This window comes from Rana temporaria, chromosome 6 (assembly GCF_905171775.1).
Source record: "Rana temporaria chromosome 6, aRanTem1.1, whole genome shotgun sequence".
NCBI lineage: Eukaryota > Metazoa > Chordata > Amphibia > Anura > Ranidae > Rana > Rana temporaria.
In genome coordinates, this window is record NC_053494.1 from 106,906,123 (window position 1) to 106,921,004 (window position 14,882).

Sequence of the window (14,882 nt, forward strand, 5' to 3'; positions counted from 1 at the left end):
GTTTCAGCTCTGTCGGCGGTGTACATTCCGGGGGTGCTGAATTGGCAAGCCGACTATCTTAGTCGCCAGAGGCAAGACCAAGGAGAATGGTCGCTACACCCGGAGGTGTTTTCAGGCTCTGTGCCAAAGTTGGGGCATTCCTGACGTGGACCTTCTAGCGTCCCGTCTCAATCGGAAGGTGTCACGATTCGTGACCAGGTCGAGTGGGCCGACGCGTCAGACCCGTTGGTGGCGCCTTGGGGTCACTAGCGCCTAATATACATTTTCCCTCCTCTGCAACTTCTTCCTCACCTGCTGCGCAGGGTGGAAGCCGAGAGGATACCAACAATCCTGATCGCCCCGGATTGGCCGCGCCATCCCTGGTGCGCGGACCTGGTGCTTCTGGTGGCAGACGTTCCTTGGCATCTACCCCTGAGAGAAGACCTGCTGACGCAGGGTCCTATCTTTCACCCTGCTTTACAGTCTCTGGCTTTGACGGCGTGGCTGTTGAGAGCCAGGTGTTGAAGGACCGAGGCCTGTCGTACCATCGTACGTGGAAGGCCTACATCTCTGTGTGTAGAGATGAAGGGGCACCTCCGTACATACGTGGTGTCCCGGATTCTGCCGTTTTTACAGCATGGAGTGGATCAAGCTCTCGCCTTAATTACGTCCATTTCTCTGAGTTCATGGACGGACACAGCACCCACCCCTCTTTTGTTTGTACTGCTTGTCTACGAACTGAGGCTGGATGCTTCCAGAGAGTGGGATGTGCCCAGGGGACACGCCCCCTGGCAGGTGCCGTACTGAGAAGTGTTTTAACACTTAAAGTGCTGTTTTTTGTTCTGCCTAGTCTCTCCTAGAGCGAAGGTACATAACCCTGAGATCAATGCTGCTGTGTCTGTCCATTAACTCAGAGAAATGGATTTTACGGTGAGTACAAAAATCCTATTTTTTTAATACAGTGGGCGATTCGGTGCCCGATAAAAGTGGTCCTGGCTGCGAATTCGCTGCGCGATCACTTTTATAGGCCCCCCTCCCACCACTTCCCTTTGGTTTCCCCGCTTACCGGAGCTGTCGTTGAGGGGGGGGGGGGGCTGATCCCCTGGTGCGATTGGCAGGAAGTCGAGTGAAGACAGAGTGGCCCCCACTTGACTCTATAGCTTTGGAGGACCGGAGCGATGTTTGACTGTCACTTACTTCTAACAGGCTTAAAGGGACAATTCTTATTTTTCTTCTTTTTTCTTCCTTTTTTCTTCTTCCTCCTCTTTATTTCTTTTTGACCCCAGATCAAGAAATAAGTAATGGAAAGGAATAAAAATGATCAAAAAAAAATTATAATAGTTAATTATAACTGGGCAAACTGACTACGTTTGGCAGCACTCCACAAAATGGAGAGATCCCATAGGAAAGGGAGGACAATCCATAGTTTAGAATCTGTGTATAAGACCTAATGAAAGGGCCAAACAACAAGAGTCCAGAAGTTTTAATGATGAAATGAAATGAAATACAATTAATTTGCAGTCAGAGAAAATGAATATTTTTGGGGGGTAAAACAAACTACCTTTCATCAAGGCTCAGGCTGCTGTGGAACAGGAGAACATTTTCCCATGCTGCACAGATCCAAAGGCACCATTACGAATCACCTCTGCTCATTATGTCATGCCAAGATACAACATGGCACTTCAGAGATATCTGTATTTGTACGCTGAAACCTAAAACGAATATAATATATTGAACATGAAAGGTTGTGGGCATATGTACACCTAGGGCTATTCAATCAATGTGTATATACTTGCTGGCATCCCAATGCCTTGGATGTTTGGCCCTCGTTTACACCAGTGTGATTTGTAATGCAATTTGACAGTTAAAAATTGCATGACAAGTCGCACCCTATTTTCGACAATGGAGCCGTTCAAAGCGCTGCGTCTGCAATTTAATTGCGACGTGCATTGACTTCTGTTAAATGAAACTGCAATTAAATCACTGATCCAAATGACACTGATCTGTGGCTTTGAAATCATGCTAAAGTAGTGCGATTTCAAAGCCGCACTGGTGTGAACCAGGGCTTACATTAGACTTTTAGTCATTAATAATCTGATTTACCAGTTCCCAAAATACTTTATTGTAACAGTCCATAGGTCTGTAATCTCGGGTGTTGTCTTAACATAATTCAGTTTTAAATTTAGTTTATAAGGGTTTCCCAGAAAAGGGTTGCTTGTTTTTCTGCTGTAGAGAAGCTACCATAATCTCTAGTATGAATCATCTAGTAAACTGTTAAAACATGTAAAGAGTTTGAGAAAAACAGTTGTTCATAGTTTAAATATAACTTGGATTTTGTAGGTGTAGAACTCTTATGTAATGCCAACCTCCCAGAAGCAGTGGGTTGAGGCTGTATGGATAATACTTGTATGTGTAAAATCTAGAAAATAAGCTTCTAAATGTTTCCACAGGGTTAGCATAAAGGAATCATCTGTTGCCAAACTAGGATCAGTGTGTCGTAGGATTTATAGAATATTTTCACATGCTTATTTTCATCATCGGCAAATTTTTGATGAATATGAGGTATGTATTTCATTATCTTCATTTTATGTAATCAACTTCTTTAACTCTTGATTTTCTCTTTGTTAATATCCTAGTTGTATATAACTGGAGACTGGCAATGCAGTGTTGTTATGCACACATCTCAACTGCATACAGATCACAATCTTGATTACCCTTTCAATTCTTCATAATTGCGCAATGGTTTTGCACAGAGTGGTCCCTATATTTTATCTCAATGTAGACAATGCATTAAGGTAAAAAAAAAAATTGCTTTTATAACCACTTTAACACACATTTCCATTTTTAAACAAAAAGGTCTTTATTGGAATACAGTGTATACATCACAAGAACAATCTCGTAAAAGCAATAATCAAATAAATACAAAAGTCGTCATGCTGTGTAATAACCAGCTCGTCCGGTACACACCGGCGAGTTCCTCAAAAATTAGTAGGTCATATATACTGGCGAACAGAAGGGCGGCAATACTACAATACTACATTTCGTGAAACTATCAATCTGGGTGCAATCGATACTCATGTGCAAATATCAGGGTCCCGCAACCACCTATCCCATATTTTGTTATATTTAGCCGGACACCCTCTATTGATATTAATGCATTTTTTGTATGGCATAGTCATATTGATTTCCGTCTTCAACTCCGACACAGTTGGGGGTACTGGCCTCATCCATTTTCTGGCTAGCTTGTAGGAATATTTTAGTGGGTCTGTCTAAGACGTCAGGAAAAATCCCCAGAAGGCACTGTTTTGGGTCCAGGGCTAAGGGGGAACCCATGTTGTCATATAAAAAAGTCACCACCTGGGCCAAAAAACCCTGAATCTTGGGGCAAGCCCACAAAAGGTGAAAAAACGTGCCTGTTTCCACTCCACACCCTGGGCACAGGGTAGATTGATTTCTTATACCTGGCCACTCTATGCGGATTAAGATATGCCCTATGTGTAATGTAAATCTGGGTCAACCTATCTGTCAGTCAGGGGGATACCTCCCTACACGTTTCCAACGCCTCCTCGCACTCTTCGTTCTCGAGTGGACCCACCTCCCTCTCACATTTCCATTTTTGCAGTAAAATTTGAGACAATCGCACTAACGGCTGACTGCAGATACTTCTCAGCTTGCTCAGTATGATCTTTCCAAATAGCTGGGCTTTGGGGACTGGCTGAGTCCAATTCTCATTAACATACAATGGAGAAGCCCAGCACCTAAACCTTTACCTTTTGGCCCCATGCAGACTAGCATTTTTATAAGCTCAAAAAATGCTAGAAATAAAATGCTGGTAATAGCATTTGTGTGCCGGCTTGTAGTAGCATTTTATTAGCATTTTTACAATACACAACAAAAAAAAGCTGGTAGGAGCGTTGAGCATTTTTTTTTTTCTGCTCCAAAAAAACTCTACAAAAACAATTTGTTTTTCTGCTCCTAGACGCTGAAGCTCACAAAATGCTAATGGCCTGTAGTGTGCATGGACACCAAGGATAACACTATTTGGCTTCTAGGAGCTTAACCACTTCCCGGCCTATAGCAGAATGATGGCCAGGCAGTGGTTCAGTTATCCTGAGTGGGCATCATATGACATCCAGCATAACAGCTGCCTTGGGGGCGCGCAACGTGGCGATCAGTGGTGCGGTGAGTCAGTCTGACACACCGCTACACCGATCTCAGTAAAGAGCCTCTGATGGAGGCTCTTCACCGCGTGATCAGCCGTGTCCAATCATGGCTGATCACGATGTAAACAGGAAGAGCCGTTGATCGGCTTTTCCTCACTCGCGTCTGACAGATGCCTCCCTAGACCACCAGGGAAATGCCAATCTGTGTCCAGGCAGCTGCCAATCAGTGGCAAACAAAAATGGCTGCCAGTGATGACTATCAATGCCCATCAGTGCCGCTTATCAGTGCCCATCAGTGAAGGCAGAAACTTACTTATTTACAACATTTTATTACAGGAGCAAGCATGTAGCATGACCGGGCAATTGTCATTTAAAAAGTGACAGCGCTGATAGCTGACAATTGGCTTGGGCAGGAAGGAGGTGTAAGTGCCTGGTATTAAAGTGGGTAAAAAAAAAACATTGTGCATGGAGCCTTTTTGTTAAGCATACACTGTTCAAATTTTATCTAGAACTGATGAAATGTCTGCCTCCAAACAGGGTTAATTCTGGTAAACCACAGCTTCCAAGCCCTCCTCATAACAAATAGCTCAAAATAGACTTTTTTCCTTGCTGGATTTTCCAGAAAAAAGCACCTAAAAAATTAAACTTGCTATGTGAATGGGGACAGGTAACGCATATACAGTGCTTTGAAAAGGTATTCATACCCCTTGAAGTTTTCCACATTTTGTGATGTTACAACCAAAAACATAAATGTATTTTATTGGGATTTTATATGATAGACCAACACAAAGTGGCACATAATTGTGAGGTGGAAGGAAAATTAATTGTTTTTCAAACTATTTTACAAGTAAATATGAAAGTGTGGTGTGCATTTGTATTCAGTCCCCTTTACTCACAGAGCAGCTGTATTTATACTGAGAATAAATTGCACACAGGTGACGTCTGAAGGCAATTGGTTCCTCCTAGATTTTAGTTAGGGGTATCAGAGTAAAGGGGGCTGAATACAAATGCATGCCACACTTATCACATATTTGTAAAAAGGTTTGAAAACCATTCATCATTTTTTTTCTCACTTCACAATTATGTTCCACTTTGTGTTGGTCTATCACATAAAATAACCAATAAAATACATTTACATTTTTGGTTGTAACATGACAAAATGTGGAACATTTCAAGGGGTATGAATACTTTTTTAAGGCACTGTAAAGTAGGTATTATCCCAATTTGGCTGGAAATGTCCTTTAATTAAGTTGTGTATGATGGCTTTGTTTAGCATCTCTTTGCAGTACATTTATTTAAGTACATGCTTTCCTAATCTAGTCATCCGGAAGTTCGATCCATCAATGGGTTCTATTGATGTCGATCCATTGATAGTCTTCAGTAAAAAAACAGCCTATTTGATTTTCTGCATGCAGTCACTGATATCGTCTATAGCTGCTAGCAGTGATCATTGTGTTCTGTTGGCAGGGAAGCCCCACTCCCTGCTGGCAGAGCAATAATAGGCCTGCAAGAGGGATTCCCCTATCAACACTGACTGTGGTGATGAGGGAATCGAGCCATTTTCTTTCCCTCCCCCAAAAGAATAAATTAATAATCTATGGGCTGCTTTAGACCTCGTTTTATGTTTGCTTTGCTTTCTGAAAAGCAATCCAAGTTCTTCAGGGAGCATTTGACATCATTTAGGCTTCTTCATTAACTTCTTAAGAGCTTGCTATGATGTCACAATTGGCCAAGTCTCATAACCTAGATTTAACTCCATTCAACTGTGGGGGTTGTTATTTCTTTGGCATTTTCTTCCACTCTAGTAAAAATACCTAAACATTTTATAGTTGAGAAAAATATTTGATCAAATAATATGTCAAAATGATTAGAAATGGTTGAATGTTGTTTTTCCAATCCTTGATATTCAGGGGACTGACAAAATAGAAATGTCTAATGTATTCGTGTTAAAGACCTAAGAGACCGCATTTGCCTTCATAATAGTTTAAATTTACTGGACACCTGTCATACAATTCTTAAACTACTTCATATATAGCAGGTTATAGCATTCAGTTCTTTACAACTGGAAAAACACCTTTTTATTTTCATTTTCAAGTAGTATTGACAGTTGCACAATACAACATTATCAAATAGGAAAAAAAAAAAAACACTAACCAAAACCAGGGAGAAGAGGGGGAGGAGGGGAGAGGACAAAGGGCAAGGGAGAGGGAGGAGGGAAGGGAAAGGTGAGGGACATCAAGGGGTGCGTCTAGTCCGAGCTCAGACAACCGTTTTAACTGGGAGCAACAGCCTACGACAGTACAGGGACAAAAGGACACCTCGCCCGCCCCGGACGTTCGATCCATGTGTGCAGGTCTCCCCCCAAACTAATGGAGGGTGGTATACCCAAATGTCCCCGCTCTTGAGCAAGCACCAAAACGACTCCCTCTACTATATGTCAGTTTAGGTAAACCTGAGGTATCAGGACTAGTCAAACAAACTGGAGGTCATCACGGTAGTCCCAAAACTGAGCAAACAATTTACACAAACAATTAAAGGGTCACTAAAGGGAAAAAAATTTTTTGGCTGAAATGACTGTTTACAGGGTATAGAGACATAAAAGTTAACTGATTATCTATTTTTAATCATTTTTTAAAAGGAATCAATCATATAATGTGCCTCTAGTTTCACTTTCGCTTTTAAACTGGTTTCATGTTTCTGTGAAGTAAAGAGACCCACAGAACAAAAACAAACAAATCCAGGGCAGTGTTTTGTTTTTAAAATTAATCTGATTGGTTCTGAGGAGTTTTAGACACACAGCTTGGACCACAGTGAAAAGCTGCCATGAGATTTTTCATAAGGAGCCAGACAAGCAGGAAGTGTGGAGATCAGAGCAGAATTACAGCTACTTCAAAGCAAAAACGAACAACAAGGACATGAAACCAGGACTGCAGTAAGGTAAAGGAAGCTATTTAGCTAAAAAAATATTTTCCTTTAGTGATCCTTGAAGGGAAGGAAAAAGAGAATAGTGAATTCGAGTAAGAACAAAGAAAGGAGACAAGAAAAGTAGAAAAAGGAAAGATAGTATATGGACCCACATCTAGGTGGGGTCGCGGGGATCCGACTGACGATGCGCCCGGAGGAGGAGGAGTTCCCCAAAGGAGGGATCTGCTAGAGCAAGTAGTATCATGTACATGGACTTTCCACTCTGCCCATGTAAGATCAAATTTTTCACGAGTGTCCCTACAAGTCGCCAGCCAACTCTCCGCTTCCATGATCTCCCCCACCTTCCCCAACCAGTCTTGTTCACTCGGAATGTGTGAACTTTTCCAGTGAATCGTTATAGGCCGTTTTTTGCTGCATTGAGGAGGTGGGGGAGAGCACTACATTTGTACTGTGACAGAGGAATGGAGGGGACATGGAGCAGGAAATGCTTAGGCTGGGCCGGAATAACAATTCCCAGACCTTCAGATATGTGTTTGTCAACCATATCCCAAAACTCCCACCAAATGTGGAGGAATGTGCCCTTCTGCCCACACCCCCTCCAGCATCTATCAGAGACAGTAGGGAAGATCCTAGCCAAGTCAGCAACTTATAATTGTTTTCTTGGGTTTTGGCATCTACAGAGCTCTTGTGAGTTAAGCGATAGAGGTGGTAGAGTTGTTCATCGGTAAAGTTGGACTGTAGGTCCCTCTCCCTAACAAAGTAAGGCCGGGGACTGGGCGATGCATCCTCCAACATCCCGTATAGTACAGAGATCATGTGGGGCACTGGGTCAGTAGACGCCCAAAGACGCTCAAACTCCGTCAGACTGGTTCTAATTTGCGCTAACCTGTGACACTTAGTGATGAAAGTCTCTAACTGACGGTGTCTCCAAAAGTCAAAGGGGAATCTGCCATACCGAGCGCGCAAGGTAGTTAATGACGTCAGGACTCTGTCGTCCACAAATCTTGAGAGGCTAACAACTCCTTTCCTAGTCCATGTTCCGAGGGAGGTTTTCAGTTCTCCAGGGGAGAACCACGGGTAGCCACAGACAGGCGCTAGAGGAGAAGTCCTCGGCGCCAATGCTAGGCAGCCATTTGCATTATCCCACATAGCTAAGGAGTGAGTTGTCAGCGGGGAGACCCAATCAGAAAGCCCCCTGTTGTCTGCTGGGACCCAGGGTGCGTAAGACAAGTCCCGCCCTCCATAGTCTTCTCCAGGGGGACCCACAACTTAAGGGACGCATGAAACTTCCAGTTCAGGATGCGCTGTAGCGCAATTGCCTGATAGTACCGGTGAATATTTGGTATTCCCAAGCCCCCCCTCAGTTTGGACCTTTGAAGGATTGCCATCGCCAGTCTAGGTCTCCTACCTCCCCACACAAATGTAATAAAAAGACTTCGTAAGTCCGCAAAAAAACGCTTCAGTAGGCGTATAGGTATCATCTGTAGGAGGAATAGGATACGGGGCAGAACAGTCATTTTCAAAATATTCGTCCATCCCACCCAAGTGAACATTGTCTTGTCCCAAGTCTGCAAGTCTTGAGAAGTCTTCCTTAGAAGGGGGACATAATTCTGGGAGTATAGAGAGTCTAGGCATTTCGTAAGCTGAATCCCTAAATATTTAATTGAGGAGGCGGACCACGTGAAGGGGAAGGAGTCCTTCAGGGAGGACGCTAGGGCAGGAGGAACGGTGACGGGTAGTATTTCGTATCGTTTATCCGGAAGTTGGACACCTCCCCATACTCCCTCAGTTCACCCATCAAGACCGGCAACGAGACAAGGGGCTCAACCACATGGAATAATATGTCATCTGCATAAGCAGAGAGCTTGTGTTCTAGGAAGCCTACATTTACCCCTCTAAAGTTTTGGTTCTATCTGACCCTTTGCAGCAATGGTTCCAGGACCAAGGCAAACAAGAGGGGCGAGAGCGGCCATTCCGGATAGGGAACCCCGCGGAGAGACCGCCATTTACCTTAACCTGGGCTGTGGGGGATACGTAGAGTGTAGAGATCCAGCATAACATGTGGGCCCAACCCTGATTTTTTAAGGACCGCGCTGAGAAACCGCCAATCCACGCGATCGAATGCCACGCGATCGGTGGACAAGATCAAGTATGGAGGCATCCGATCCCGTGTACGCGCCCAGTAAATAAGCTGTATAGCCCTGTTCGAGTTGTCTCTAGCTTCCCGTCCCAATATGAAACCAATCTGGTCGGCGTGAACTAGGTCAGGGAGGAGAGGCTTTAAGCGGTTGGCCAAAATTTTTGAATTTGCCGTCTTTTGGAAGCACCGTGATGTGCGCTAACGAGGTCTCCCGAGGGAGCGGTCTATCGGTCGCCAGGGAGTTAAGGAGAGTACATAAGGGGGCTTGCAATTTGTCAAAGAATTTCAAATAATACGCCTTAGTGAAGCCGTCGGGGCCAGGACACTTGCCAGAGGTAGAGACTTAAAGCGGGAGTTCACCCAATTCCTTTTTTTTTTCTATTTTCCCCTTAGATTCCTGCTTGTTGTGTCTAGGGGAATCGGCTATTTGTTTTAAAATATGATCCGTACTTACCCGTTTTCGAGATGCATCTTCTCCGTCGCTTCCGGGTATGGGTCTTCGGGAGCGGGCGTTCCTTCTTGATTAACAGTCTTCCGAGAGGCTTCCGACGGTCGCATCCATCGCGTCACTCGTAGCCGAAAGAAGCCGAACGTCGGTGCGGCTCTATACTGCGCCTGCGCACCGACGTTCGGCTTCTTTCGGAAAATCGTGACGCGATGGATGCGACCGTCGGAAGCCTCTCGATCAAGAAGGAACGCCCAGTCCCGCAGCCCATACCCGGAAGCGGCGGAGAAGATGCATCTCGTAAACGGGTAAGTACGGATCATATTTTAAAACAAATAGCTGATTCCCCTAGACAAAACGAGCAGGAATCTAAGGGGAAAATGTGTAAGCTATGGGTGAACCTCCGCTTTAACAGTTGCCAAAAGTTCAGCTGGGGAGATGGGGTGTTCCAGGCCTATCGCCTGTTCCGGGGGCAGGGCGGGGAGCCCGATCGAGGAAAGCTACGACGTGATTTTATTTTGTTTGAGGGTCACTTCCGCAGGGGAGGAGGCGGCCTCCAGATTGTACAAAGATTCATAATAGTCGCGGAACAATAAAGCAATCTTTGAGGTGTGCTGAGCCGGGTCGCCCTTAGGGGAGTGCAGCTTATGTACATAAGCCACAAGTCTCTTTTTTCGAAGCGCGCGCGCCAGCATCCGTCCGCATTTGTTGCCATACTCCTAGTATGCATGGGCCAAATAACGCAGTTTACGAGTAATTTTCCAGTCTAACAACTTGGCAAAAAGCTGTCTGAGTTCGTTCAGACGACAGAGCTCAGATGGAGCCGATGTCCGTTTATGGCTGAGTTCGGCTTGCCGCAATGCCTGTAGTACCCTCTGGAAGTCCGCCTGCCTCTACCTATTAAGCTTGGCTCCCATGGCGATTAAAGGTGCCACGGACCACCGCTTTATGGCCTTCCCAGAGGATGCCATCGCTAACCTCACCGTTGGCATTTTCAGCAAAGTAATTCTCCAAAGTCTCCTGTACTCCCGCCACCACCCCTATGTCGTCGAGCAGATTTTCATTTAGCTTCCAAGTCCTGGCCAACGCTTGCGATTAGTGAAAGAGTGAGTGTCACCGGGGCATAGTCAGAAATAGTAATCTGGTCAATAGTTGCCCCCAGTAGTAAGTCAAGGGTACCCTGGTATACCAGCATCAGATCGATTCTAGTATATACTTTATGTACACTGGAGAAGTAGCTGTAGTCTCTTTCGGCAGCATGAAGGGCTCTCCAGCAGTCCACCAGTGTATGTCCCTGAAGGGTCTTCCTAAAGTGTTTTAAAAAGGCGTGAGAATGGGTAGATTTGTTCACAGAGGTATCTAAAAGGGGGTCAGGGCTAACATTGAAATCCCCTCCCAATATCAGTCTACCCTCCTGGAAATCGGCTAGCTGGGCAAGGGTCCGATCTAAGAACGTTAGTTGTTGTGAGTTAGGGGCATACAGGGTTGCAAAGGTATATTTCTGGCCCATTATTGTACCCTTCAGAAACCCGAAGCGCCCTTGGGGGTCCACCCTGTGATCAGAAGGTTGGAACGGGCAGTTCCTGTGGACGGCTATCGCTGTACCCCTGGATTTAGGTGTAGGAGAATTACTAAGGTACCATTGTGGGAATAGGTGAGTGGGCAGTTTTGGGAGTGAGGAGGCGGTAAAATGAGTCTTCTGCAGAAAAAGTACCTGGGCCCCCAATCTCTTAAGTTCTAACCAGTCTATTCCGTTTGTTGGGAGAGCACAGCCCACGCACATTATAAGACACTACCTTGATCGTAGCCATGGTATGGCAATGAGGGTCGTCCAGACGCCAGTCCCCGTCCTGCAGAAGTCGGTGAGTGCTGATCCGCCCTCCAAACACTGAGAAGGTGCAAGAGGGAAGAAACCAAAAGGAGGAGAGAGGGAAAAAAAAACATTAATAAAACACAAAATACATAAGGCACATAAAACACATAAAGCGGGCTCCTGAATGCCATAATGGCAATAGAGGGAGGAGCCCTATACTGTTCACCTGGCCCAGGGAGCCCCCCAAGCATGGAAGGGCACCTTTTTGTGTTTTGACATGATGCAGTGTCCATTGAAATGCATAAAAATGTGTGTTAATATGCACATCTGTCTGCATCATCATGCACAGTAATGTGTGTGGATATGCATTATGGCATTTTGGCATGCTAACTAAAGTGTATTGATATGCAGTTTGATGCATTTCTTTTGAATTCAATGTAAAATGCATTGGAAAAAACAAAGGTATGTTTTGAACTTGGGGACATTCATACCAGGGTGGTCCGATTCGGTGTATTAAACGCGTGTGCGTTGCATTAAGCAAGCCCGTTGTGGATACAGGTGCGTTGGGAAGCCATATAATTTTATTGTTGAGACTGGTCGCCTTGACACATATATTTTTCCCATAGAACTGCAAGTCAAACACCAACAATATGGACTCTATTGGCTATGAATATTGCTCTTGCAGTTGTGCTCGTGATTCAGTTAAACTAGCCATATACTAACTGATATTCATGCAGTTCAGCATGGACTGGATGAATTTCAAACAGCCAGAGGTCATCTGTACTTGACACCTTGATTGGTTGATTGACTCCTGTCAAAGGGACGTGCTGGGAAGTTTTTCTCAATTAGTGTTTGCCGCTGCTGATTAGTGTATTCTGACAGCGGCTGGTCACACTGTTGAAATACAATGTACTGGCCGGGGGGATTCATGCAAATGAGATAGATGGAGGAATCTGTTGGCTTTATTTCGTTTAGCCTGCTGGATGAACAAAAATAAATTTGTGTGCAGGCAGCTTTACTTTAACCACTTGCTGCAAAATCACATACCTGTACGCTATAAGTGATGCCTGCAGCTGCATTTTAGAGCCGGCGGTTGGCTTTCTTGTAGTAACAACCGATGTGGCTAAGCAGCCGCTCTGCAGTTATTATAAGCGGCGGGAGAAACATCCTTTCACTGTTATGCCAGAGTCTCCAATTCTACTTGGAGACATGAGCCACCAGCCGCCACATCTGATGTGTTAACCTGGAAGCGACGTTACAATGTCACTTCCGGTTTACTTGGCAGCCAACGGTGCCATTTTAAAAAAAATCCACAGTATTTAAAAATGCCAATCTTGTGCAGAGAAGAGATTTGCGATCTTTTAGACCCCAGATCCCTCCATAAAAGTTAACTGTCACTGCCTATTACTATCATAAGGGATGTTTACCATCCTTGTAATGGCAATAAAAGCGATCAGAAGTTTTTTTTTTTTTTTTTTTTTTTTAAAGAGACCGTGTAAAAAAATATATAAGGCGCCCTATCCCTCCGTGTTTGTGCCCAATGGCAAATGCATGTGAAAGTCTTGCCCGCAAATGTAAACAGTTTAAACCACACATGTGAGGTATCGCTGTGATCATTAGAGCAAGAGCAATAATTCTAGCACTAGACCCCGTCGATAACGCTGAACTGGTTATATTTGTGAAAAGTTACACTTTGTGAAAAGTCGATTTTTGTGGTTGTATTATTATGCACTGCTTTAGCCAATGTACTAGAATATGATGTTGCATTATGTTTTTTCTTTTATAGAATGAAACATTTTTGTGTCATCGGTTCACAAAGTTTGTGATGAAATATAACCTTATGTCCAAAGATAACCTGATTGTTCCTCTCTTGGATGAAGAAGTGCAAAGTTCATCTGCCAGGGAAAGCGAAGCATAATTCTATTCATGTTCAGATAATCCAACATGAACTTATCGTTGATGATTCGATACAACTATTAACAAATCTGTACTGTGTATATATATATATATATATCTTTTAAATCAAGAAAACTCTGTATCTTGTCTTCTAGTGCAGTAGTTATCAGCCTTTTCCAACTTTCTTGACATATTATTGACTGCTTTTGTTGTGAGGTTTTTTTTTTATGCTGCAAATATGTTTTGTTAAGATATTGATCACAAGCAAAATGATGTTTTTATCATGTTGGGAAGAAGCAAATATGTATTGGTTAAGTACCTTGTACAAAAAGGCAGAAGTATTGTTAAAGGCATGTCCTGTAAAGGTAATAGAAAATGTATGTGCAGAGCAAGTGGTTTGAGCACGATGAGGCTCTAAAATTAGATGCATTTGCAAATATAGCCTGAAATAATGGGATTCAAACTGTTTTATTGTATGCTCTGGACAATGTCCTGTTTCTTTTAAAGGATAAGTTCAGCTTTGGGAACATGTTGCAAGTTCACCCGTTTTTTTTAGGGTGGAACATGTAATATCTTCCTGTAGTGGCTTGGCAAACTGAGCCCTCTGAGTGACAGCTGTATGGGGAGAAGTTCCCCGTGCTAGCTGTCACTTTTTGAAAAGAACATGGCCGTGCAGGGCCCCGCCCACACAGCCATGTCATTCATTTACAGAGTTCTGTGAATGACTGAACTACAAGTAGTGACATCCTTTGTAGATGTTGGCTTGTAGTTCTCAATGAACCACCACGGCACTGTTAAGCGTTCTAGGTATTTCATTGATTTATCCTGTCTTTGTGTAACTACCTGGCCATACAATGTATGGGCAGACAGCTTACACTGACAGTCTGCAGAAGACCTGCAAGGCTCCTAAAAAAATGTAAATTGCACATTTTTTCTTTTAAAAGGTGAACATTATCCTTTAATCTTGCTGCTGACAGATTTAACCACTTTTTGATGGTCACCTCATTAGACTTGAGCTACACAGAAGAGTTTACTAGCTCAGTTGTGATACTTAAACGGCTAGAAATCGCAATTGATTCTATTACAGATGTAGCAAATGGCTCCCTGTGAAGTAAGCTAAACAAAAAGCGTGTAGTGGTGATCAGTCTTGCATAATTCCACAAGGCTAAAATCATGTGCAGTTGATAACTGCAAGATGCTACTGCGTGCTACTTGTGTAGCTTACTTAATAGAGAGCCTTTAAAGTGATTGTAAAGTCTTGTTTTTTTCTTCTTATAAAAATAACAAATATGTTATACTTACCTGCTCTGTTGTAGTGGATTTGCACAGAGCAGCCCAGATCCTCCTCTTCTCAGGTGCCTCTTTGGTGTCCTGGGCCCTCCCTCCTGTTCAGTGCCCCCACAGCAAGCAGCTTTCTATGGGGCACTCAAGCCGAGTGACGAGTCACAGCTCCCTGTGTCTATTTAGGAGCCCCCAGCCCAGTCCCTTCTCCCCGATTAGCTAGCTGACTTTGATTGACAG

At 44.0% G+C, this 14,882-nt stretch overlaps 1 protein-coding gene across 2 annotated transcripts in view; it reads left to right on the top strand.

Moving 5' to 3' along the window:
• The window catches only part of LOC120943686 (MOB-like protein phocein), an 88,059-nt gene extending 73,783 nt beyond the window's left edge, over nucleotides 1-14,276 (top strand). For both annotated transcript variants that reach the window (XM_040357130.1, XM_040357128.1), the window contains 2 exons: nucleotides 2,430-2,541; nucleotides 13,252-14,276. In XM_040357130.1, coding sequence (XP_040213064.1) covers nucleotides 2,430-2,541; nucleotides 13,252-13,383 — 244 coding nt within the window. In that variant the 3' untranslated portion in view covers nucleotides 13,384-14,276. The remainder of the gene's footprint in view (nucleotides 1-2,429; nucleotides 2,542-13,251) is intronic.
• Nucleotides 14,277-14,882: the final 606 nt, after the last annotated feature.